This window comes from Falco cherrug, chromosome 9 (assembly GCF_023634085.1).
Source record: "Falco cherrug isolate bFalChe1 chromosome 9, bFalChe1.pri, whole genome shotgun sequence".
Lineage (NCBI taxonomy): Eukaryota > Metazoa > Chordata > Aves > Falconiformes > Falconidae > Falco > Falco cherrug.
The window spans coordinates 39,737,136-39,763,983 of NC_073705.1; the positions used below are offsets into that span (position 1 = coordinate 39,737,136).

A 26,848-nucleotide genomic window follows, 5' to 3' on the forward strand; every position below is an offset into this window, starting at 1 on the left:
CATAAAGGATAAGGTGGATTGTCCTTAAAACATGTAATTTCTCTCAGCTGACCTGAGAAGAGTGTCTTTAAGATGACTAGGCCAGTGAAGAGGCTAAGGGCAAGTTGTATGGGAGCGTGTCACTCCTGCATGTTTCTGAAGGAGTGTTTTCTTGTTCTTGTGGCCCAGGAGAGAATTGGAGTATGAGAAGTGACCCCTACCCAGCTGGGTATGCTTATGTTTTTGCTTTTTCTGGCTTCTCTTTATCTCTTGCCCATCCAGGTGTCCATGCTTCTGTGCACTTTTTCTCTGCCTTTCCTCTCTCCAGGTCCTTATCTAGACATCAAGATGGCCTGTATGTTTTTATGTATTTTCTCATTTTTAGATATCTCAGAGCCTGGCTCATGCAAAGCTCTAGGAAAGGAGAGATTTAAACATGCTGAATGTTGCAAGACTGTGCTTCCTTCATTTCCCCAAGATACTGGAATATATCTGGATGCTGAATGGGGAAGCTGACGATCCAGGGATCTGTCTGTAGGCTGAATTTTGTGCCCAAGAAATTGAGGGCAAGGATTGAAGCACCAGTAGTTAGCATCTCAAACCAACCAAATCATATTGTAATCATGTTAAAATGAGTGGTGGAAAGAAGTAGAACTCTGGAAAGGATTAATATTGCTATAAGGTTCTCACTCATGCAGGGAGAGAAATTTTCAGTGATCTGAAATCCTCATTTCCCAGTTAAACTGATTGTTTTGGGCTGCCAAATCTGTAATTAATAGACACTTTAAGAAAAATTCTTATTGTCAGTGGTTCTTTTTTGGTGGTGATACGGTGGGGGATTTGGGGGTTGTTTGTTTATTTGTGTGGTTTTGTGGGTTTTTTTAGCTTTCTTGACTTTAAGTGCTAACATCTTGGAATCATTCATGCATAAGTGAATGAAAATGAACCTTAAGGAGAGGCTGCCAACTCAATCAATACTTTGTTCACCCTAAGGTAATATCTGAAAGAAATAAACACTTCAGTTAGTATTTGCTGTGAACAGAACTGAAGTTAATGTTTCAGACTACGGATTGAAGTTTCTAAAAACACAAACAACAAATTTATTATACAGTTTAAAGTGTTGCTTCTCTTTTCCTTCATAAGTAATCTATAGGAACTTGCACAGATAGCGATAGATCCTGAAGAACTTTCAGTACCTTGCCTGTGAGGGTGCCTTTATGCCATCCTTTCTTTTCTCTGCCCACATTCATCTTCATTTCCATCGCTGTTCTTCTGTTGTCTTGTAGCTTTTGTCTTGCAGCCTCCAGCTTACTGTTTGAGATAGCCGCAATATTTTTGTGCTTATGTCCCATGATACTGGACACTCTTATTAGATTTTTACCTTTCTCCAAGTTAGCTCACTGTTTCATGGAACTGTCTGGCACACTTCCTAGGCATGTTCTTCTTTCAGGAAAATTTGTCCTTGCAGCATAGTACTCATTAACATGAAGCATACCTATTAACTCAAGAGGCTTTTCATGTATGTGCTTTTCCAAATGTGATCACTCTTGGCATCACAATTCCTGTTTCAGAGAGAGGTTGTACTTGTGGCAGACCTTCTTAGTGTTGTTTAAAAGTAATAACAATTTATTTTATCTAGCACCTGAAAAAAAAGCCATTTGCGCCTGTTTCTCTATCAGTTTATTTCTGGTCTCCACAGGCAATTTTTTCAAGTGTTTAACCATGCTCATAATCAAGAACCCCCGCCCCCCGCCTTTACATCAAGTCCTAAATTTCCTTTGCTTTGACTTCTGACCAGTTGCCTGCCGGCACATTTGTCCAGCTTGTCAGGGTTGCTCTGAATGGCAGCCCTGCCCTCTAGAGTACTAGCCAGCCATTCTTCCAAGTCATTATCACCTCCAGACTTGCTGAGAATATGTTCTGTGTCATTGCCCAAGGTGTTAAGAAGTTAAATGATACCAGCGTCAGCATTGACCCTTCCTGAAGAGCATCTGTCCTAACTAAGATCCAGTTTGACTTTGAGCTACTGACCAATCCTTTGTGAGCCTGATGGTCTGGCCGCTGCTTCATCCACCTTGTTGCTCACCCACCCAGGTGTTATCACCCTAGTTTTCCTGTAAGGAGGCTGTGGCAGACTGTGTGAAAAACATTCTTGGAAGTCAGCAATAACCAATGCACTCCACTCATCCACAGGGCCAGTCCTTCATCACTGAGGCCAATCCCTCTGGCCATGCTTGATTTGCCCTTGGTAAATCAATGCTCTTTGTTCCTAATGATCTTCCTGTCCTTCATGTGCCTGGAAATGCCTTCATGAGGTCTTGTTCCGTAATATTTCTAGGAACTGAGGTGAAGCCTTATCCTGTAGCTTTCTGGATGCTTCTTCTTACCTTTTTTAAGATGGACACAACAATATACATTTATGTGCACTTTATATTATAGCTGTATGTGTCTAAAACCCGAGCATTTTGGAAGCACCATGTGTGCATTTCAGTAAATGGCAGACCCTTGTGAGCCCTGCCTCTCAATACCACTCTTGGTCTGAGATAGAATGATGGTGTTGTCAACTAGATTAGGAACAAGTAATATTAGAAATTATCATCCAGTTTCTTAGTTTGGGGAAATAAAATACATTTAGTTAGTACAGTCAGAGAAGAAAGGTTGTTTATTTTCCTTGTTCTAAGTAATTATTTTTCTCTACTTCCTTATTAATTTAAAAATTCTTCTATTGAATGTCCAGGGACTTTGAACATTAAGTGATTACCAGTGATTTCCTTTTTGTGTAGTGACTAAGACACTGTCTTGCTTACAGAATGTAGATATTCTATTAGAAGAGCAGAGCCCTGAGTGCCAAAAAATCTGTTTCATAAGATTGCTCATGGAGATTTAGCCTTGAGTATTCCCTTAACTTGGGTATGTAGCAAAAAGGTGGGAATTAAATGCAACTTCTTCTTTTTTTATCTGAATATGGGAGCTGTGATAACAGGCAGTTGTATACTGGAACTTGCCCCTTCCACTTGGTGGTCTTGTTCTCCTAACTTTGGCACCAGAAATTGCTAAATCTAAGTATGGATATTATTAACAATTAATTGATTTCAAAAATCTTTTAGGGGTTCACTAAAGCATTATGAGTCTGCAGGAGCACGTGTTTTGCTGTACTAGGTAGTGCCATTAGTGGAAAATCTGGAATCCTTCTTGGAGTAGCACACAAGTTACCACATCCTTGGGAATAGGAGTGGTCTGAGGAGGAGTTTACTTTTTGTATAAAGTGTCTTTGCTTCCCATTTTATCATGCCAACAGATGGTAAAAGAAATAATTTTGGTCAGGTTAAACCATGACTACATACATTTCTACATCTGAATTTATGGTTTAGGGCTTGCAGAAAAGTACGTATTATTTTCCATCTTGTCTTCTGGAGACCAAAAAAAATGAGTTTTCTAATGCTTCTTCATATACTGTATTTCTTAAATATTTAATAATTCTTTTTTTTTTTCAAATTTTTCTTTTTTTTTTTTTTTCTGTAATGCCTCTATTTGGACCACAATTTTCTTGAACTGAGCAGAGAAACTTAATAAAAAGTGCTTCAACTGAGGCCTTATCAGTGCCAAGTGGAGTGGAAGGGCATCACCTGTCTTTTTCTCCAGATGACGTGCAAAGGAAGAGCTATTGATTTTGTCCCAGAGACAGTCTGAGTCATGGCTTTGTCAAAGACAGCTTTATTATCCAGCGGTTAGCTCAGCTGAGATATGGGTTTTGGCCAGTACAGCTAACACTAAGGTCCCAAAGGAAAATCAGAAGATACAGTGCACCACTTGGGATAATTGCTGTGGTGACCATGGCGATCTGACAATTTCTTTAAACATCTGTCAATCCACTGTTACAATTAACTCTTATACTAGACACTGACTCGTGACAAAGAGATGGTACGTCGTCCTAATCTTTTTCTGCTTTGGAAAGTGGGATTCTTGGATGAAAATCAAAAGTTGATCAAATGCATTTTGTATAGAAGGAGGAAGCATCTGTAAGAAAGATACAGGTTAAAACAATCTCAGTTGGACTGTGATCAGTGCTGATTTCTCTCCTTTTTCATTATATGTGCTCAGGCAAATATATAAGCTTGTTTGTGCTTCAGGAAAATTAAGTTAAGCAAGATTTCATTGATTGTGAAGTACCTCATCTGGGGAGAGCTTCAGAACATAGTGAGAGACTGCATGTTTGGTATGGATATTCAGATTCAGAAAGGCTACCGCTGTGTAGTACCAGTATGTCAGGACAAGGTCATTTATGCTTATGGAGTATGTGTATTGTCTGTGCATTCTGTCATGCTTGTGAGTTTTTGACATAAGTACAGCATTTATCAAGTTCTCAACTGACCCCTTGCATTTGACAATGTATGGATGCAGCAAGAAAAGATGTTGCACATCTTTCTAGTACAAGGTAGATGGACAATACACAGTCAATAAAATCTACATCCGTCGTCTTCTTTGAAACCCAGTATCTGGAAGGATATATGACATTCTGATTTATGTTCCCTGATACTATTATGGGCTTTGATAGTTAGATTCTAAAATGATTTAAAAGTACAAAATAAAAATTACAAATTTGGAAGCAAGCAGCTAATTGGGATCTCAGGCCACAATGTACAGATCTAATTGCATTTCTGTTGAGCATCTGGCCTCAAGTTTGCTGCTTCTTTCTCCATGAAAGTGTTGGTTTTGACATGTCTTAGAAGGGCTTGGAAACTGTGAGCTTTCCATCATGTGTTCTGTTCATACAGTATTTCCAGTAGGCCACATGCAATATATTTAAAAAAAAAATTACTTGAGATTCATACCACACAAAATAACAAGTTAACTATGTTTTTCACTTAGGGAGGTTTCACTTGGTGTAGATATCAGAAGGTTCTTACCATTATATTTACACAGGAATAAACTCTTTAGTTGTTGTCTTGGCAGAACAGTTAAAAGGCAGTGTATTCTTCACACAAAGGCCCTTAAAGCGGAATTTGTGCTATCCACTTCTGTAATTATCTCTATTAACACTTGGACAGTATTAAACCTAATGCAGTGGTGACCTATACTCAGTCACTTTAGACATAACTGTGGCAGCAGAAGTGGGGTTTTGTTTCCTGCATTCTTTCACAGTTTCATGTGTTGTGTTTGGCATGGGGGGAACTGAAACAGTTGCCAGTACTCTCATTGTCCTACTTCCATGTAGGTGGTAGTCCATGGGTGTCATAACAGAATATGCACAGACTGAACGAACAGTGCCAACAGTCAACATTATTAAAATTTCATTTTTCTGCTGACCTTGGAGATTGGTGACACGTACCTGAAAGGATATGGACATCCCATATTCACAGACGAATTGTGTGATGTAGCTGTTTCATAAACTGAACCAGAATTCATAATTTTGCATAGGTAAAATCCCAAGATACTCATGCCAGACACAGCTAGTAATTCAGGATTACCTAATGGTGTGCTTGCTCTGCCTGAGTTACCATGGTCGTCCAATTCATTGTATAACATAAAATGTAATTTAATACTGACTTACCGAATGGCAATCATGTGAGTTAACAAGAAACATGTAAATTCTGAATTATTTCATGGCTTAGTGCAATAGAAGTTTCACAGTGTTGCTTCTGAAGACAGAGCAAATCTGTTGCCTTCACACCTTGCATTTCTAATGTTCTTGTATTACATTCTCTGAGAGACAAAGCAGATTTTAAAAGGTCTGTGTGTGAAAGGAAATTTAATACCAAAACTAATATGGAAGCTTTTAAGAAACATTTAAGCTTTAAAGCCATAAACATATTCTCTTTTTAAATTGTATTTTATGTTATTACCCTCTATACCAGAACCTAAATTTTATATTTACATTACTTTGCCTGAAAAAATTGAATATACCTTTCAGTATTGGTGGTATAGATGGGAATACTAATATACCACTTACCTGCTCTCTCTGTAACTTTTGCCACTACTGTCTTCTAGCTTGCTCAGAATTCTTACTCAGGTCTGTTACCTTTCGTTTTATGACTAGTCTTACTTTAGTATCAGTATTTCTTCCTTTGTCTCCACCCTTCCTGCCAATGTTCTTTTTTCCACTACTATGTATTTGAGTATCAAAAAATAGTTTCTTAAAAACAAATAATGCTTTACTATTGCCATTTGACAAATTGGGAGAAGGTGGATATTCAGAAAGACAGGAGGGTAATAATTTATTTTAGAAGAATAATTCTACAGTTATTCTTTTTTAGCAACCCAGAAGTTTCTTCCATCATCCTTAAGCAACCATTTTCTCCTTGTGCATTCCTCTGGCTAAGTCTTTGTTCTTTTTTAATTGTTCCTGTTTTGCATGGGTGACTTGGAAATGCTCGTGTGCCATGCCTCTGTTGTATTTGTGTGTGTTATTAATAATTTCTCTTTTCTGGCATAGACACCTACGTCATCGGATCCATTCAGTGAGATTATCATATCACATATAGCTGAGTGAAATAGCAAAGACAGGTTCAAGATAAGTGTCTCTTCTGTACTGAATGTTTGGTGCTTTTTTAGTATGGAAGTGTGTCAGGTAGCTCAGTTTGTCTCAGCATAGGGCAACTACTGCCATTTAAAAATAATATGTCTGTCAAAGAGGAAACAGCAAAGGCAACTTTGCAGTTGTACCTGCATTGGAGGTGACTGCCAGATACAAACATGTTTGATCTGTATGGAAGACAGAGTCAGCTTCTTTCAGCTCCAGCCTTAGCAAACACACCCCTGAGTACCTCTTTGGTTAACCATACAACATACACTTCTTCAGCTCCCAGGTGTATCTTTGTCTTTATCAAATATTGAAGAAGCCCTCTCAATGTTAAATATTGTCTGTAGTCAGAAGGGTAGCAATTACTGTGATATATACTGTTGTGGTGTGTGTGTTTGTTTTTTTTTTTAAATAGTGCTGTGGAAGAATAGCCCTTTTTTATTACATCTTTTAGCCCTTTAGTAATGGGATGGTTTTGTGCCTGTTTATTTTTTTCTTAAACCTTTTTACTAGGAGGATCATATTTAACCCATTTAATGTCTCATCCAAGAACTGGTGTCTAAGAGACTTTTTGACTTCGAGAAGTTGTGTTTCATATAGATTAACAGTATGTGTCTGCCTGTTCCCAAACTTCCTGTTGTGTTTTATGTAAAAACATGAACATATCTGTGTTTGGACAGGCAGAAGGTAGTAATAATGTGTATATGTTTTAATTAGTAAAGTAAAAATGGATATGGTTTGGATATGTTGTGGAAAATCATTTAAGTATAGTTGACAATAAACCAGTTGCCATACTGTAGAAAAGATGAGACAAACAAAAATGTCTTCATTTCCTCAATGTGGCTTTGAATTTGTGATGTGGCCATGAATTCTGAAGAGGAAAACTTTAATAAGGAAAAGAATATTGTAGGAATGAAAGCTTGATAATAGAAAAGAGAAATCCTGTCATTAGACAGTGACAGAGATAGCTGAAGGGGGAAAAGTATTGTGTGGCAAGGAGGCACAGTGAAATAATGTAGCAGTAGCACTTAGTGGTGCACAATCATATTAATATATTGGTAAGTGATACTATAAGTATGTTTATAGGGATAGATATTTGCACATAATTTATTTGAATGTCACCAGTAGCATATAAATCAATAGTATATAGTAAAATAGTAAATATATTACTATAAATAAGAAATGTAAATCATATGGAAAATATAGAATCAATACACATTTTGTAATAATGACACGTATTGCAGTAATTTAATAAGTAGTAGTGTAATTTTAGTAACAGGGAAAAATACTGTTCTTTCTATTCATGTAAGAGTTTGATTTGGCATCAGTGTCCCAACACATTGATGTAAAAGAAGTTTGCTGTTGGGACAGTTGTTTGTCGATGGAGATTCATCTCACTATGGAACCTTTTGTCACAGAGGCTTTAGAAGTTTTCAACAATAAGTAACAGCTTTAGTCCTTGAAATTTTCCTTCATTCTGCAAATATTTACTGTGTATGTAATGTTTTATGGTTTTCGTATTTTTCAAACACTTTCTGACTCAGTATTTTATTGTTGCTGTTGCTTGTAGGAGAGTATTACTGTACCTTTGAATTGTAGGAATTAATAAATTGTTTTAAGAATTCCAAGGGAAATTCAGTGTAGATTTAATATTATAAGTTTTTTTATCCAAGCCTGTGTTGGCTTTCATTTCAGCAGGGGAAGAAAAAAATGCAATAAACTTGTGTCTGATATGTGTCTCATTGTGTAAGAGGTGCTATCTTAAAAGAAATGCTGTTTTATTTGCAGAAAGCCATATTCTTGAGGATGTAAACAAGTGTATCATTGCACTGAGAGAGCAAAATGTGGACAATTTAGATCGTGCAGCAGGTGCAATCCGAGCGCGTGCTTCAAGAGTAGCTCATATTGTTTCGGGTGAGATGGACAACTATGAACCAGGGGCTTACACTGAAGGAGTGATGACAAACGTTCAGTATTTGACCAAGAATGGTAAGTCTGATTTTTAAGCTATGACCTCGGTCTCTTTAGTGGCATAAACTTTCCTTTATATGTCACATGTAAAGTGAATCCTGTGATTCTGTGATCTAATGCACTAGTTATGCACTAATGATTCACTGTATGGTCTCTAATCTCCTTTCAGCATGCTATCCAATTATTATAATACCATGCAGTTAAAAACTAATTTTAAATTTTTTATTTGAACTACATTATTTATGTAAGGTTTTTTAAGTTATGGAGCACTTTTACTGGAGTTCTTAAATAAATGTAAGCAGGAATGTTTGGAGACTTGTAACTGATGAGGCAGAAGCTTTCCACTTTGTTGTACTGGTCTTACGACACCTGTTTTAAGGAGCTGAAAGGCAAACTTGAGAGAAAGAGAAGAAGATTCATAATTTGTGTGTGCTACCACTTTAAGGACTGCAGAGCAGTGGTTAAATATCCCCAAATATCTTCAGATTTGCTAAGCACATTTGGAACTTCCTCAAATGGTTATTAGTATCCATTTACTTTTTCATAATACTCAAAAAAAGGGTATCCTATATTGGAATATCCCTGTAGAGAATAGTTCAGGGGTGTAACTGCACTGTTCTAGAAATGTTTTCTGTTGTTTACAACAGTTGTTGTTTATATAAATGAATTGCTGGCCTTTCATAGTGTATACTTAATTATCTGCTGAGCTCCCAGGACTTCCATATTTTCAGTGGTTGCAAATCTAAATAGTTTGGCAGTTAAAAAATTGCTGCTAATTTTTCTGGCAAGTCTGTATATCTCTGGAATATAGGATTTAGCTTCATGAACTCAGAAGTCTAAATCCTAGCTCTGTTAGTCTAAACAAATTCCTGGTATCTTACATTTGACTGACATTTACTTTATTTTGCTGCAAGAAGAGACAGGGTTTTTATTTGAGCTCTTTCTTAATCAGTTCAAATATGTCCAGGACAGAACAGTCCTCATGTGAACAAGAGTGAACTGACATTGCAATGAAGTGGCAAAAGGGACAGAATAGTGAGAAGGGTTTGAAATAGACTTCCTTGTTTTTATATTCTTTTCTGACATTTTGATGAGAAAATCTGAGAAAACTTTCTACATGACATTCTTTTTTTCATAACTTCTGAAAGTTCTGTGACAAATACCAAGGGAATCGGCAATTATAGGAAGGCACAGTTTTGATTCCCATGTAAAAGCTGAGCCTTTCTTTCTTGAAACTGGTAGTGTTTAAACACATTTTAAGTTGACACTGATTTCTGTTCTGTTGTCTTGCTTTGACAGTAATATATAATGTGCCTAAATCTGTCTGTCTGCAAAAGACTGGAAGACATAAAACAGGTTTTGCTTGGAGTGTTTGCCTTTGTCAAAGGTCATCAAGCATGGTGTCTTCTCAAATGTCTTTGTAGTACTTCAAACCTAAGAATCCACTATCTTAACAGTGTTCAGTAGGAGTGGAAAAAAGAAACATATACTTCTGATTCTGTATTTATATGATCTGCGATGAACCAAATAGGGAGGTTTTTTGATTGCTTGATGGTTTTCTTTTTTTTTCTTTTAACTATTTCAGCTTGGGGAAAATGCAGGTAGGCTGCAGCCTTCAGGTGTAACCCAAAACATTCTATCACCGCTGCATCTTTCAGGAGCCAGCTGATGGCAGAGTAACACTTCTGAGAGAACTGTGTATTTATGCTGCTGTTAGCTCCTAAGTTAGCTTACATGAGTGACCTAGGACAGTGAAGTGCATCCTTTATGCCAGCCCCACCCCCCATCCTTTGATACAATACACAAATTGTCCCTTAGTCTATGGACCACCCCTCTGACATGTATGTAAAAGGTCCACAAAATGTCAGTTGAGTTAATTTAATCCATGAGTTTGGGCTTCATCTGTTATGCTGGTCACTGAGGACAGGAGAGGTGGTGTGTTGTGTGGAGCTGTTGGGCACCAAAGGCAGCTCAGGTTGGCACTCTGCTGCACTTGCACTGCTTCTTGTAAGGCTTGTCCTCCATTGGTTCAGGTGGTTCCTTCTATAGTGATTCCTGTAACATGCAACTCAAGTCATGGGTTACAACAATCTAAAGGTATATCCATTACAGTCTCCACCCCTGGTCCTTTTGGGCCAGGTGATAGGATTTAACATTGTAATGAAGTTCCCCCCTTGTTCTTGGCCTGGCTAGCAAGAAGGGGTTCCTGCTATGGTAATTCCTGTAACATGCAACTCAAATCATGGATTGTTTTCACCCAGGAGTAAATCACCTTGAGATACACATTGGACTTCCCCATCCTTCTGCATTACCCACCAAGTGCACCCAGATCCTTGCACTGGTTGATGCCCAGCCAGACCCTGAGCGGTGGCCCCCTGGCCTACTTTCCCCCTAGTTCTGTTGCTGAGCAGGAATATGACCCAAGCCAAAACCAGCACACATAATCATAATTATTAGATATAGGGGATACCAAGGACAATTTGTGGCCCCATTATCTCCTTGAGCTTGAGAGCTGTGTAGACCTATTAATCATAATTAAATATTTTCCTCAAATTTCTAGCATTTATGCATGGCCAGTTGTTCACACTGACACAAGAACTAAATGTACAAACTCTTCTGCCTCCACCTGGATTAAAACCAGTTTGGCCCCAGAGGGGCAAACACCTTAAACTTTTAAGCCTCTTCTGGAGAGATTGGGTTTGTGTTCAGTGATTTTCTTTAAAACCTTCACAAGTTTCAGTTACCTTTTTTTTTTTTTTTTAAAGCCCTTTCCTGCGATGTTATCCTAAAAGTCATGCTATTCTTCCTGACCTAGCTGTCTTCTGTATTGGCAGAATGTTTTAACATCATACTGTTTGCCAGTGTCACTGATTTATTTATTTATTTATTTATTTATTTATTGGTCTCAGGACTTGTTTTGGCCAGCTTCCAGATTCTTCTCTCACTTTATAGCCCTTTCAGTATGATCAGTTGTATAGCCTCCATACTAATACTGATCTACTCCACCTGAAACAGAGCTTTCCTGTACGGTGCTTTATTAAATGTTTCTGCAGGGTGGATTAAATCTACTGCATTGCTTTTCTCTGGGAAAAGGTAATTTATCTTAGCAATAAAAGAGAGTAGTGGTATTTGATAGGAGCTTCCGTCTGTCTTCTGCTTTTTATTTAGCTTTTCCGTTTCTTCCATGCTTATGTGCACAAGCTAATGACTTTGTATTTTCCTAGATGCTTCACTTGCCTTTTTCAAATACAGTTTGCAGTCTTGTCTCAACAGCTTATGTGAGATGACTGACAGTATCCTTTGTCTGCAGAGTCTTTTGCAGTAGGGATTGTCTGTTTTTTCCAGTTCAAGAATGTTACATTCTTACTCAAAAGACACCTGCCATGAAGGCAATTTCATAAGGCTTTGCGATCTCTTTTCCCCTGCCCACTCCTGACATTTGGTGCTTATTTTATCCTCTTTTGGCATGCCATCTAAGCCAAAAAGGGAAGAGAGGAGCACCTTCAGAGACTTCATTGACTCTTCCTAAGATACATCTTCAGATGAGGTAGGATAAATCAGCTGTTGAAGCTCCTTACCTCCTCTTGTAGTATAAAAGATATCAAGATGACCAACTTTATTCTAGGTAATATATTTGGGAATACTTAAAACGAGGTGGATGAATCTCACTAATTCTGTGTTGTGTGCAAAATCAAAGGTTTTCAGTAATTTAAAAAGGTGTTTTCAGTAATTTAAAAAGGTATTTTCAGTGAAAAAAATACCTTTAAATGCTCATTCGTCACCCTCAGAATGAGATTTAAAGATAATACTTGCTATTTGAGTCTGTTTATTATTCAGAGGTTTTTACACTTGCTTGTGAAGTCAAAAGACTGCAAAAGAAGACTCAGTCTTTTCACTGTAAAATATTTTTTTAAAAAAAGGAAACCCAAAACATTTGATAGAAAAACTGGAGCAAGGCTTGAGTATGCAAGCTTATGGGATTGGTAAACTTGTGACATTGGTGTACAGCTCAGACAAGGAACAGCTTGTAAGAAACTCTTCATTGGAGAATTATTCTAAGAGTTAAGAGGGGAGAAACCATTAACTAGGAAAAATGCCGAGGTTGTTTGCATGACTTTGCCTAAAATAATTTTTGTCTATAATTACATGATGATTGTAAGACTATAACTTAAGTAATAACCCTTGGTTCTTGTGACAGTTACTTGATTACAGAGGTAATAACCTCCATTTGGTTAGTCTGCACCTAGCTTTTTTTTTCTGTAAGGCTCTGTTCTAATCCTTCTGTGAAACTGTGTTAAAAATGTTTGCTTTAAAAACTGTGAGATTTGCTTCACTTGTGAAGAATGTTCTGAAAAATAGAAGTAGCTTCAATTTTTTTGTGTTCCAGATAATCAAAAAATTACCCCAAACAAAATGCCATTTCTTTTTGCCATTTCTTTTTTTTCATTTCCTGCAGCTCAAAAAAAGCTTTTCATCACTGTTAATAACAGTAATGTCCATGTTGATTATAAATACTGTGTGGGAGTTAACACATTTGCTTGCGTTAAAATGCTATTCCACTTAGTGATCATCTGAGGTACTGAGAAGAAACTCCTCTTCAATCACTGTTCCCACAGGCTTTGTTCAGTAAAAGGTGGCTTTGGTTTTTTTTGGGAGATTTGTTTTTTGTTTTTTGGTTTTTTTTCAGTAGAATTGCCTTTCTGTATTTATCATACCTGACACTTTGTGATGAATCTTCACTGCTTTTCCTCACGAGGCAACTTTAAGAAATTGCTCCTGACTTTCCAGTGTGTATATATCCTTTACCTATTCCTTTGAATATATTTTTCTCTTTTAGATCTTAGACCACAGTCTGGGTCTTGTCTGGGGGAGTGCATTCATAACGACAGCCCTTCCTTAAGCTGGTAACAAGATCAGGGACCTACTGTTCTTTGTACTAGGTATTTGTAACTGAAGTAGACTCTCTAACTTGGATAGTTTTTATCTGTGTGCCCATATCAAAACCATTGCCTTCATTTCCGCTGTGACTTTCTTGCACAGGGTCCTAAGTGCCTTAACCTCTGTAATGTTAAGGACCCTTCATTTGCAATTCTGTAGTCTGCCATTCACTTCCAGCCCTGTAACCTTTTGGGTCATTTTTAATGTATTTCCGAGAGCCTCTCTGGCAGTGTTTTTCCATTACTGTTGTCATAATGTTTTTCTTGTGGTCTTGCACCTACAAACTGAGATACTTTTGTTACTTTGCATTCTTTTGGGAGTCACAGTAAGCATGCTGTGCCTCTTGCGTTTGTCATGATTAACTTTCTGTCTCAGAGACTAACAATTATTTCCTTTGCCATTCAGCATTCAAAGAATCCTTTTTATCCAGTTGTCTTCTTAGAATGGTGTTGTGCATCGGAGCTGATATCTGCCTTACAGCAGTTGAAGTTTTTTGTCTATTTTAGAAATTTGTAATAAGGACATTTTAATTCTTAACCTAGTAACTTTGGCTTTTTCTGATGCTTCCTGGAACCAGCTGGTCCGACATGCCTACAGAGGAAAATGTTTTGAATTCTTCTAGCTATTCGATTTTTTAACATATATGTGTCAGAGCATGATCTGCCTCCTAAGCAGGACAGTGGACTGAGTAGTAACTGTATTTCACAAATCATTAGTGCTTAAGAGTTAATTCTATATTCCATAGTCTATGAGGACTGGGTTTTTTTAAGACTTCACCATGAATCCAATCTCATTAAGGATTTGCTTAGAGCTGAAAAATTGTGGTAACTTCTTGTTTTTCAGCTTTGGATCACTCTTAAATTCTTCAGAGCTATCATTTGTTGTTGTTTTCTAACCTGAATTTACAAAAAGCACCTTATGCAGTTTTAATTTTTGCATGGGATACTTTTAAAAATATTTTATAAGAATTTGTAATTGTAATAGCATACTGTATCCTAATAATAAAATTATGTGGTCTCCTCCCAATACTGTTTCCAAGTATATATAGCTAACCATTCCAAAGTCTGTTCTGCTTAAGATTTTCATAGTGTCTCACCCAGAGTCCTTTCTGGCAAACATGCCCTCAGCTTTTTGTGGTTCCCTCCTTAGTAACTATGAACTGTTAATATTTGGAAGTGATACAGCAGATCTTGATGGGGGAGCATATGCATAATTCAGTAGGATTTATGTATGCATGTGTATGTATGTATGGATTATAAATCTGTTAACATAGTAAAATTGAGTCTTGCTGAAATTATATGCTTGTGGTCATTTCACCTTGGATCTCAGTAAGTCTCTCAGCATTAACATTCATGGCAGTATTTGGAGAAGTGGCATTGAATGCATTATATGCTGAATAGATATTTCTGTAAACAGAGCTTCTCCTTAAGTGCTGGGGACCAGGTTCTGTTTTCTACCAGAGTGTCACCGCTACCAGCTCTGTACAAAGTCATCTCTGAAACATTTTGTTTTCTGTTGACTTTGTTTTGACTCACAGTTGATGAGAACACCAGACCATCTCCTGGGTTTACCCAGTGCTATTAAACAACTTCAGCTAGAGTAGTTTTGGAGTAATTCAATAGATAGCCAACAAAATGTAAGTAATACATCCATCAGTTTTAGGGCATTCATCATGGAGTTTCATGCAGGGATATACAACCATCTGTCACTCATGCTCCTTTATGATTACTGTCAGGAATTAAAAATTAAAAGGTGGATGACTTCAGTCAGCAGATTAGAAGGTGTGTACCTTGGGCATTGTATAAAAAATTCATTGCAGAAACCTTCACCCTTCCAAAGCAATATAAAGCAGCAGCCATGCTTCTCTCATGGAATACTCAGAACTTGACAGCTAGGTTAGGCAGTAGACAGTTGATGCCCCTCCTGATCAACAAAAACATTTGGGAGAAGCCATAGATATTTCAACAGCTCGTTTTGTTTTATGTTTTTTTATTTTGAGCAATTTCATAACTTCTTTCCTGACCTGAAGCTGCCAGTTTGCATTCCTTGTGTCAGACTATTGGTGTTTTCCCAGTAACTTTATTCTTGGTGTTGAGGGAGGCTTAAAATAATTTCCTGAAACTGATTCTCAGGTTTGCAGTCAGAAGTGTTTAGTGATCTATTCTACAAGATGACTGCAAGTAATAGACCTGTTTTCATTGGTCTTAGATTTCCTGGGGGCCTTGGTTTTGATATACTTGTTTTTTAGGAAGGGGAAGCTAGATTTCAGAAAATAATACTTAATGGTAGTATGCCAAACGTGGAAGAAAGATGATGTATTGATTATAACAAAAATGCAAAAAGGAAGGTGGGAAAAATCGGAGAATGTGCCTTTTGGAAACAGGAAGATGCTCACTGTACACTTTCCAAAATAGGCTTTGCTAAATTCAGAAATGCTAGGGAAAAGGTTTCTGGAAAAAAGAGGCTTTTAGGATGGCCAGGGTCTGGAGCAGGTGACCTGTGAGGAGAGGGAGACACTGAGGATTTGTTTAACCTGGGCAGGTGGAGGCCAAGCAGCAATCAAATAGAAGCCTACATCTTCTTGCGAGACGGTTACAGAGGCAGTGGTGCTGTTGATTTTACTGTTCTAGCTAGCTTTCCCCAGCACTTCTACATGCTTAAATTAAATTAACCATCTTCTTTATCCTCCAAATGAAAACAGTAACTTTCCACATCCCACCCACTGTAAGTTTTTAATTGGAAATGAAATCAGATACCAAGTATTAAAAATAAGAGTGCCTTGTGTATCCTGACATAAAATTAGCAAAAAAATCAGTGAGAGTAGCCTGTTACTGCACCAGTATTGTTTGATAATAGAGTCAAGTGCTAGAAACATCTTAACATCCCTCTGGATTATCCTTCATTCTTGTGGACTGCTAATTCTCTTCCCACTGATTTAGAACAGGTTTGATTTTCCTGTTTGTTCAGTTGCAAGCAGTAAGACAAAGAGATTGTAATATCCTTCACATTTTTTCCTTTTTTTCCTTATGTAGATATGAGAGTATGCATGTGTGTACATAACAGCAGTGATGCAGTTGAATAGAAAGTTGCAGAGGTGGAGTTTAAAACGGTAGAGAAAGTGTTACAGTCATACTCTAGAAAATAAATTAAGCCAGTCTTCAAAGACTCAAAAATTGTAATCTATCAGATAAGTGAAAAAATAATTTTGCAGGTTTTTTTCTTTTTAAAAAAATCATTGTGCTTACAGACACAATGTTTATATGGAACGTGTCTGATAATGTTACAGTATGTGCATTTACAAACAAATTCACCATACCCCCAGCAGCAGATTGTTTTCTGGAATTCCTTTTTTGTTGGATGAAGCCTGAATGCTTTGGGCATCTTCTGAAGATGCCCAGTATTATCCTCCTATCTTGATGAATTATCATCAAGGAAAGGAGAAGGTGTACTAAGAGTTACAAGCTTAGGGCATAGGCCAGGGTAATGCTTACAAGTGGTTTCTGGGATGTAACAATAAACGTGGAATAAGCAGACTTGTCAGCCTGCAGGTAGTCTCAGCATTCATGAGTATGTGAGGAAGCCCACTCTTTAGTCACGGCAATGTTAATGTATAAAACCTTAGCCAAAACTGGGGTTGTATCGCACATGGAATAAGAATACGTTCCATGTTCCAGCGTGTCTGTTTCCCAAATAGGTAGATTCTTAATACAGTTGTGAAATTAATTGCATGAAGTGAATTTTGTTGTCTTTTCAGTACTTCTCTCCAGATCAGCCTTAATAAGATTTCTATTTTAGTTCAAAAGAGGTAATTCTTTCTGAGTGCTCTTAAATGACTTTAAATATCTTCTAAATGACCTTTTCAAAGGCCAGTCTTTTTTGAATGCTAAAATAGTCTTATTTACCCCAAAATATCTCTTTATATACTTTGTTAAGCATATTCATTTTACTTCAGATTTCATAGGAATTATTGTACTAAACATAAAGTTAACAAAACCCAGCATGTAGTAATACTCACAGAAATCGGAGTGGTTCAGGTTTTTTGCTGATAAACACCGTTCTCTAGCTTAAGCAGGATATAGCATAGTGCTTATTCACGAGAAACAACCAAGTTTAAGAGATATTTTTTTTGTTGATGTTTTTATTCAGCTGTCTTGAGGTAGGATTTCTCTTCCTCACCTACATTACTGAAAGGCTGTTCTCTGTTCAGATAGTCTCTCTTAACATATGATGAAGGAACTGCCCCATAGGAAGACCTCCATTTCCTCTTAACGTTTTGTGTGGTGTTTCCTGTGTCTATTCAGTACATTTGAACAATCCCAATTCAGGAGTGTTTGTTCAGCAGCCTTTAGAAATTGTGTGATGTGTTAGTTGGCTTCTTGTTCTTGCTGGCAGAACTTTGGCCTTGGATATAACAAAGCCAGTGAAGAGGAATTTCATTAGAAGTCTGTGGTAGCAAATTCTAGTAATGGAAATACAGGCTGCAATTCAGAGTAATTTTAAACAGATCCAAATGCATCTTTTCTTGACAGCAGTGGTGCCTGGCTGCCCCGTCTGCCTTTGCCTACCATGTTCCTTGTACCAGTACTAGCGTGTCAACTATCTAGCCTGGTGGCAAGTTGGACTGGAACACTGAACCACCTCAAAAGTAGTTTGGCAGCCAAATATCAAAGTCTTCAACTGCTTCAGTGCATTGAACTTTGTTAACATGTTGCTCTGTATGATCAGTAGTTTTGAAGTGAGGATATGCATGTGGAAGTTTGTGGGGGTAGCCTGCAGCTGTACTGAAGGTAAACTGAAGCCTCTGTGTGCCCCATGAAATTAACTTGCGAAGAGTAATTGTGCTTTTCTTCATTGGATACAGGCTTAGAGTATTTACTAGTCTTAGCTTACCTGTATCACAAGACATTCTGTTTAGTGAAGATGCCTCTTAAATGAAGCCCAGTGACTTCAGTTAGGCTAAAGGTGGCCATGGTGTTCTGCTCTGTTTCTCCTGAGCTTAGTTCAGCAGGAGTGGATGTTTCCACAGCACATAAAGGCCCTGCAGTAGCAGGGAAATGATGAGGTAAGACAGGCCCACATGGTCCACAGTCTGCTAAGAAATGCAAAAGAAAAAAATAAAAAAAAAATATCTGAAATTCTTCACCAGGATGAATTAGAGGGAAGTGTCTTTCTCATCTGAGATCTCATGGGCAGTCTGTCCTTGAGTGTGGCAGCAAAATGTAGTAGGTATAGAGCTTTAAAAAATGTGGACTATTTATATGATCTCAAAGTATCTTTCTGCTCTTTGGGAAGGTGTGACCTGCCTCTAATACCTCATACAGGGAAATACCTCTACCCTGTCAAAACCAAACCCACGTCTCTCTGTGTTTTCTGCTGGACATTTGTGCAGTGAGAGGAAAAAGGTCCCTTTAAGTCACCACTGAAGTCTTGAACTGTGGTATTTAATTGCAGGTACTGCCTTAATTCCCAGCTGCATTGTTAAATGCATTTGCCAGGCTGTGCAAGGACTGTGGAGAGAGAGCTTCAGTAGGGAAAAGTCCAGAGGCTCACAGATTCCAAAGTCATAAGCAATCACCCGTACCCGTACTCGTCGAGTCTGCTTATAGAGTAACAGTGACTTTGCATTTATTTAAATTGTCATGGAACAAATGAAAATATCTGTGTGGTTCCCAGGTAGGGAGTTGAGTCACTGTCATGGATGTGTTTAAAAGAGGGATAAATTAGGGCCTTCTCTAAACTTAAAAGCAGCAGTTTACGGGATTGCCATTCATTAATAATATACACTGCTGATAATTAGGTCTCACTCATTATCAATCATTTCTCATATTCAGGACAGTTAACTCTTAACAATCTTAGGTTTGTTGTCTGTAAAGTTGTAATACCAAAAAACTGCTGTCGTATATTCAGCATAGATTATGTATAAATATATGTGTAAACATATGCATATATTATAAATAAATATATATGTATTTATATATAAACATAATTTTCTAGGCAATTAATATATATTTATATATATGCTTAGCTGTGGTACTAGATGCTTGTTGGTTATGCTAGTAGTCTTACAACTTTTCAGGTGCTTACAGTGTTGCAAAATGCTTATAAACTCTTTCTGGTTTCACTATTCTAGTATGTATATGTCTGGGTTTAAGAAAAGGAAATACTAATTATATTTTGCATTTAGTATGCAACTTCTTTTACACACAACAGGCTTCTGCCTTGGCTACTTCATATTGTACTACACTTTCAGTATGCAAAAACCTTAGCATGAAATACCAAATCCCAGAAAGACAATCTATAGTTCTTTATGCTCTAAATAGTCAAGGGGGAATGGGCACAGTGGGTGATTCAGAGATCTTTTCCCTCATATATTTTCCTAGGATTGAGATTGGCAGAGGAACATGAGCTGTTTCATGTGTTAGAAGTAAAAAAACCAAGTTAATCCCTTTCTCTGCATATAGCCTGTAAATTTGTAACCAAAACCTGGTAATTTGAACGCATATCCCTTGTACTTCTGTTTGAAGTAGAAGGGGTGTATCAAACACACACAGTCACAAAGCTCTGGTACTCTTTTCATATATACATATATATATATATATGTGTGTGTATGTCTTGGCAAGTCATCTGATACAGTATTATAATTAAATTTCACCAATTTAACAGTGTATCACAAAAGTATAGGCTTGAAATTAAGTGTCTGTACCATAGTGAAATCAAATTCAGAAACAGCTTGATGTTCATATTAGGATAGTATTATGTGGATTTGTAGCACAATCATAAACGACTGGAATTTCAAAAAGCTGTTCATGTTACTCAGTTCAGTCTTTTTCAGTGAATACAGAATAATATTCCTTTGCAGTAATTATATTCTTATTTAAATGTATTTTTAAACACATCTAATGAAGATGTCTCCATCAGTCATGAAACAGTTTATTCCGTTCTAAATTGCATGCCTTGGGTGGTGTAACTCAAGCTTCTTCCAGAAGAAGCCCTTGCATTCCAGATGTTATGCCCTGGCCAACACAGTGGCCTTAGCTTAGATGGTTTTTATTTGATGTTTGTATTAATTCTTTGTATACCATTTTGAATTGAAATGACATTAAGAATTGACATAATGGTTTGCAGTAAAATTGGGTTACCAGAATATACTGTTCTTACTACCTGAAATTCTTAGATGCCACTCCAGAAGAAATTTGCAAATGCTTATTTTTAAATCACAAAGAGCACAAACTATTCTTTGTTCTCAGACAGCGAAATTAAATAAAGTAGTACTGCATAAATACTGTGCAGTTTAACTAGATTTCTTATTTACTCTAGTATTACCATGCAGTGAAGTGGTAGTTGTAGTTTTAATCTTCTACCACACTTGGTTTAGGCCTCACTTTAGCTGAATTCCTGCAACTCAAATACAACTTAAATCCTCTGAAAGCAAACTGTCTATACCCATCACACTGACTTTCATGATAGGTGATCAGATTATGGGGGATAATAAAATACTTGAGATACACCCCACTTGCCACAACTCTCTGCCTATGCTACCACAAGAGGACTCATCTGAACTTGTTGCTGAAAGATGAAGGACATCCTTAAAGTAAATCTTTAATTTGCATTAATTAATTTGAGATTAGTTCAGTCTAACATGGTATACAATTCCAGGATGAAGCATGGAAAAGCATCCTCAGGAGGGCAGAGTTCAAGCATGTATTCCTTTTACTGTGTGGCTTTCTCAGTGCTAGACAAAACTAGACAAGCACGATAAGACTTAAGCTATGCTGATGAGCATCGAAGAAAATGAAAAGGCATACAGAGAAGAAATTGTGAATTACCTCACATGATGAGTATTTTTTTTTTTTTCAAAAAGCACTGAATAAATAGGCACTTGTTCTCCCTAATTATTCCGTTTGGTTGCTAATGAAAAATGTGTCTTGTCTTTTTTCCATATAATTTAAGAAATCTGTTCTTCCCACTGACCTTTCAGAAGGCAAGGTAATTCAAGTGATAATCTGAAGACGGAAGAAAGGATTTCAGATATCCCATTTTTCAAATTAAATGGCATCTACTTGTCTCACACTTCTGGAGGCCTCTTTTACAGAAGAAAATGAACCTTCAACCACCACTGAATTAACTGATTTTTTTTTTATTTCTGAGAACTGACACATAAGTAACTGTTCTGCACTCTAGAAACAGCTGAGCTCAAATGCAGTGAAGTTAATGGTAATTTAGCAGTGAATTTAAATGTTTCCAAGGGTTATGTTTGTTTCTCCAAGTAAAGCTAGGTATTAAAGCATTATTGTAGCATCTTTCCTAATATTTCAATTATATGTTACCAGGTTTTCTAATTCAGAAGTGCTGTTGACTTCAGCTGAAGTTTTGTGTAAAAAATTATTATATACTTCAAAATTTTGCCTGAAATGATTCGTACTTAAGTTATAGGTAGTGGTGCTTTCCTGTGGTGAGAATTCATGAATTACACAGTGAGCAGTTGTGGAGGAAAAGATGGAACACATACTCTACTTGTATTTGAAACCAACACATTGCATGAGAAAAGCTTCTTTTCCACAAGGTGTATGTTATTCATATTGAATATTACAGAAGTTTAGTTCTATCCCTTTACCTGTTTTCTGTCTTCAGTCTACAAGTGATAGGAAATGAGTTGTTGCAAATTAGTTTAGTCTGTACTTTTTGAGGTCCTTCTGTGTGTGGTGGATTCGTGGGTTGGGTTTCCTTCGCTTCGAATTGATGTGAAGGATCAAGGGAGATATGGTGGTACCAGGTCATGACGCAAAATAAGGCCATGGAGTACCAGAAGAAAATTCCCAGGACATTCTGGGTGAAGCACACAGGATAATATCAAACTGACTCAAAATTTACAATTTATTTAATTCAATCATACAAGGTAAACTGTCTCAGTAATTCCAGGTTACAGTTGTGGGACTTTTTAATTTAAAGAATAAGCATCAATCTTTTGGTAGTTTTGTCTCCGTTCAGACTGAAAGCAGATTCTGACACAGTAGGACTTTGTGGAATACTAGTTCCAGCTTTGAGCTACATTATTCATCCTGATTCTTTGGCTAAAATTACTATTGGAATCACTGGCAAGGGTTTACAGCTGCTTCCCCAACTCCCATTTTAAAACTTTCTTTTTCGTTGTTGCACTTTATAACCATCCTCAGCCTACATGCCCAGCAAGTGTATTTTTATCACCATGATAAAAATTACAAATGTGTTCCCAATTAAAACTAACCATGTTATTACTATAATACTTTTAAAAATAAAGTTTTAGTCAATGTGAGGCAATTTGCTAGAAAGAACAATTACCTGGTTTATACTTTTTATGCTCACTGAATTTTGTTCGTGTTTTGTTTTTCACATAGTGATTCCAGAGTTTATTAGTCAAGTAAATATTGCATTGGAGAGTTTAAGCAAGAGCACAGTGCATTCATTTGATGATAACCAGTTTGTGGACATCTCTAAGAAGGTGTATGATACAATTCATAACATCAGATGCTCAGTCATGATGATTCGGGTAAGTTATTTGTTTGTTCATTTATTACTCATGTCTAAGATAGTTCAGGACATCAGGGTGTTTTCAGGAAAATGTAGAACTCTGCATGTGAACAATGCCCCATAGGTCATACTCAGGTTGAACTGATCTGGGAAATTTGGATTACAGTGAAACACCAGTGATTATAACTTGGAAGGCTAGAATTGTGTTGAGTACCAGATCAGAGTGTTACATAAAACATGTTTTGTTCTTCAAAAATGTTTATTTATATTTGGTTGATAAAGATCTTAATTTATTTCATGCATTACAAACTTGCGGCTACAAACCCAAATCTGCTTACAGCTCTTCAACCTTAACTTTATTTGGTGGACTGTAGAGTATATTCAGGTGATTCTGATAATCTCTTGTTGAAGTTTTGTCAGCTTCATAGCGGAAGACTGAACAGCCTGATTTCTATAAATCTTATACAGTCACAATCAATGTACTTATCCTAGTGTTCTTCCTGAAGTTCAAGAAATGTTTCAAAACAGCTTATTTTTAAAATTTGAAACAGAATTTTGTCAGATGCAGAATTTTCACAAAACACCTTCAGTCAGCAAATCCCATTTCACATGTTATAGCAACTGAGCTACAGTATCCCTATGTTCAGCAATTTTGTTTTTTAAATAAAATTAAACATGAATAAGAAATGGAGATACACTTTTCAAATGTAAATTTGTCTTCTGCATTTTCATTTTCAGTTGAGAAAAAAGTAAGAAACAGATTCCTCTTCTCTTTCAAATATAAAAACCTATTGAAGGCTAGCATGACCAGCAGGTCAAAGGAGGTGATTCTGCCCCTCTGCTCTGCTCTGGTGAGACCCCACCAGGAGTCCTGCATCCAACTCAGGAACCTTCAACACAGGAAAGGTCCTGTTGGAGCAGTCCACAGGAGGGCCACAAAAATGATCACAGGGCTGGACCACTTGTCTTACGGAGACAGGCTGAAAGGGTTGGGGTTCAGCTTGGAGAAGGCTCTGGGGAGACCTTATTACAACCTTTCAATATTTAAAGGAGGGCTTTTAAGAAAAATAGGGACAGACTTTTTAGCAGAGCCTGTTTGGACAGAACAAGGGGTGCGATGGTTTTAAACTAAAAGAGGACAGATTCAGAGTAGGTATAAGTAGGAAATGTTTTACAGTGAGGGTGGTGAAACACTGGAACAGGTTGTCCAGGGACGTAGTAGATGCCCCATACCTGGAAATGTTTGAGGTCAGGTTGGACAGGGCTCTGAGCAATCTGATCTAATTGAAGATGTCTCTACTTATTGCAGGAGGGTTGGAGTAGATGACCTTTAAAGGTCCCTTCCAACGCAAACAATATTATGGTTCTGTCATTCTAATATGGAACAATATTAGTGAGTTAACATATTGCAGTGTGTAATGTAAGTCAAACAGTTTCAGCAGAAATTCAAATGTGCAAAATCTTTAAAATAAGCCTCATTTAATGCCTGCATTGTTCATCCTGCTTGCCCTTAGTGACTCAGGGACTCTTGGTTTTTTTTAAGATTACACAGTTGTTCCTATCTGTTCCTCAGTGAGATCTGAGTCTTCTGTACATCCAGTCTTCTTGGGCTTGAACTCCGGATGATCATGACTGACTATCGCTTTATGGAGTTTTTAATCTTTGGGAAATACACTGAGGAGTGTAAAAAGGCTTCAGTCAGTTTCTATGAGGACACAGACACTACTCTGCAGGAAGCTCTGAGTGTACTTTGTTACAGTCCTCTGTGGTGTGTGTATGTGTGTGGACAGGCACTCAAAAAAGAAAAGGGTATCTCCCCTATACTTCTTTTTGAAGCATGAGGGGGAAGTACCTTAATCTCAAGAGACTGTACATATGTATAATGCATAGTAAGCATACAGTGTATGTGTACTATGTAAGTGCATAGTGCATCTAAAATTACGAGTCACTGCACAAGACCTAAATGGGAAGTATTAAGATGAGGATTTCTATTGGTGCCATCTTCTGCTTTTGCTCTTTAACAAGGCAAGAAAAAAAAGTACCAGAAATTACCTTGTTGGTTGTACCTGAAGCTGTGAGTAGCAATGAGCAGATACTCCTCCTTCTCCTCTGAACTGAAGAAGTTATGTCCAATGGGACAAGAGCCTGCCTCCACCTGTACTGAAACTCCCATTATCTTAAACAATGTATGTGTTTGCCTTAGAGATCAGTGTTGCTTGTATTCAACTATGATTGAATGTATTCAACAGCCCAGCAATTACAGAGTCCTGACAAAAGCTCAGGTTAAAAAAAAATAATTCATTAAAAAGGACATGTGCAGCTTTCTACTTAATGAACACTACTATTCAGACACTGTCATGAGAGAGTTTTTTTGAGATTTGGTGAAATGAGTCAGCTACTCCATCATCCTTTAAGAGGTACTGACTTCCAGCACAGAGAGTGTGCTGAGGAAAACCTGGCATTCATTTTTTGAGTAAGGTTGTATTTGCAGTCCTAATTAGATACATTCCAGACAATAGCAGTTTCATTTTAGTCTGCCTGTAAGAAGCTTTAGTAAATCTGATGGTTATTCGGATCTATGCTGTTAACCACAGCAGCCAAGGTGAGGAAATAAAAGTGTTCTGTGGCCAACTTACAGGGGCTTACTGATACAGTGCCAAAGAGCAACATGTTGCTGATTACAGACAGTTGCAAGACTGAATCAGGGAGAGAAATTGTTGATCAAAATGTAGTTGGGAAGTGTAAATGAACAAAGATGCTGATTCACAGGGGACAATTCTTCAACATCAAAGTAAAGCAGGAACACTCCAGATCAGTTCTTCAGGAAGCATTTCAAGTATTTAATTACACAGAGAATGTTTTTAAAAATAGAGTTCCTAACTGTAAAATGCTGCCAAATAACTATTGTTAATGCAAATGATCAGATATACTTTTCAATGTTCAAGCTTAACCACAGATAAATAAAACATTTATTCCAGTCCTACAGGTATACTGTGAGTAACACTTGAAAGCAGCTAAATAGCGGAGGGTGTGCTGCACTGGTGAGCTGCAATAGACATGCATCTGGAGCTGCAGGATGCTTCTCTTAAGATGCTTTTCATTGTTTCACTCACAAGGATTAATTCATCCAGTGATAGCTGTTGATCTGAAATTAGCAGACATTTGATCCAGGGAGTATAGCTGCTTGTGCTTATTAGCATCTACATTCCTCAGTCCTTTTTTGACTCTTGAAGCATCTGATTTTTGTTAAATTGTAGAGGCTTTGGGAGCTTGATTTTGCACAGAAACATTTGGGCATTATCTGGGGAGTGTTTTAATTAGAAGATTGCTGCTATGGAAATAGATTAGAGCAGAGACTAGACTTAAACACAAGAATTCTGCCATGTGGCATATATGGAAAAGTCAAAGGAAACAGGATGATGGTTTTTGAGACAATACATATTGAATGTTGCATAATGTTAAGGCTGATGCCAGAACTTCTTTTTTAAGAAAAGGAGCTTCTATATGAAAGTATAATTTGTTGAAGAATATGAGACAGCTGGATTGAAATAACAGCTAATAATATCCCATTAGGATATTAAACGCAGTGGAAAGTGGTAATGGCTTCAAATGAGTAATAACTGCTGATATCTGAAGCAGTAATAAAGTCATCCTAACAGAAATACAAGAACAGTGGAAGAGAATTCACGAAGTCGAAGTTTCATAGAATTCTTTGTTTTTATTGGAGGATAAACAAGTGAACTGCTACCAGTTTTCCAGAGAGGAAGAAGAGGGAAAAATGTTCATATAGACTTTATTTAAAATGCTTTTACTACTTTCATGTTCATGAAAGCAGTGAATGAGGAACCCGTGTTCCCTAATTTTATGAGAGGTGGAAAATGTATATTGAGATTGTAGTTCTTACCTGATACAATGCATCATTGTGATTCATTA

General features: G+C 37.2%; 1 protein-coding gene across 3 annotated transcripts in view; it reads left to right on the forward strand.

Annotated features, from left to right (window-relative positions):
• The window catches only part of CTNNA3 (catenin alpha 3), a 503,321-nt gene that overhangs the window by 382,194 nt on the left and 94,279 nt on the right, over positions 1-26,848 (forward strand). For all 3 annotated transcript variants that reach the window (XM_005433457.3, XM_027817117.2, XM_027817118.2), the window contains 2 exons: positions 8,288-8,488; positions 22,783-22,934. In XM_005433457.3, the coding sequence (XP_005433514.1) occupies positions 8,288-8,488; positions 22,783-22,934 (353 nt within the window). The remainder of the gene's footprint in view (positions 1-8,287; positions 8,489-22,782; positions 22,935-26,848) is intronic.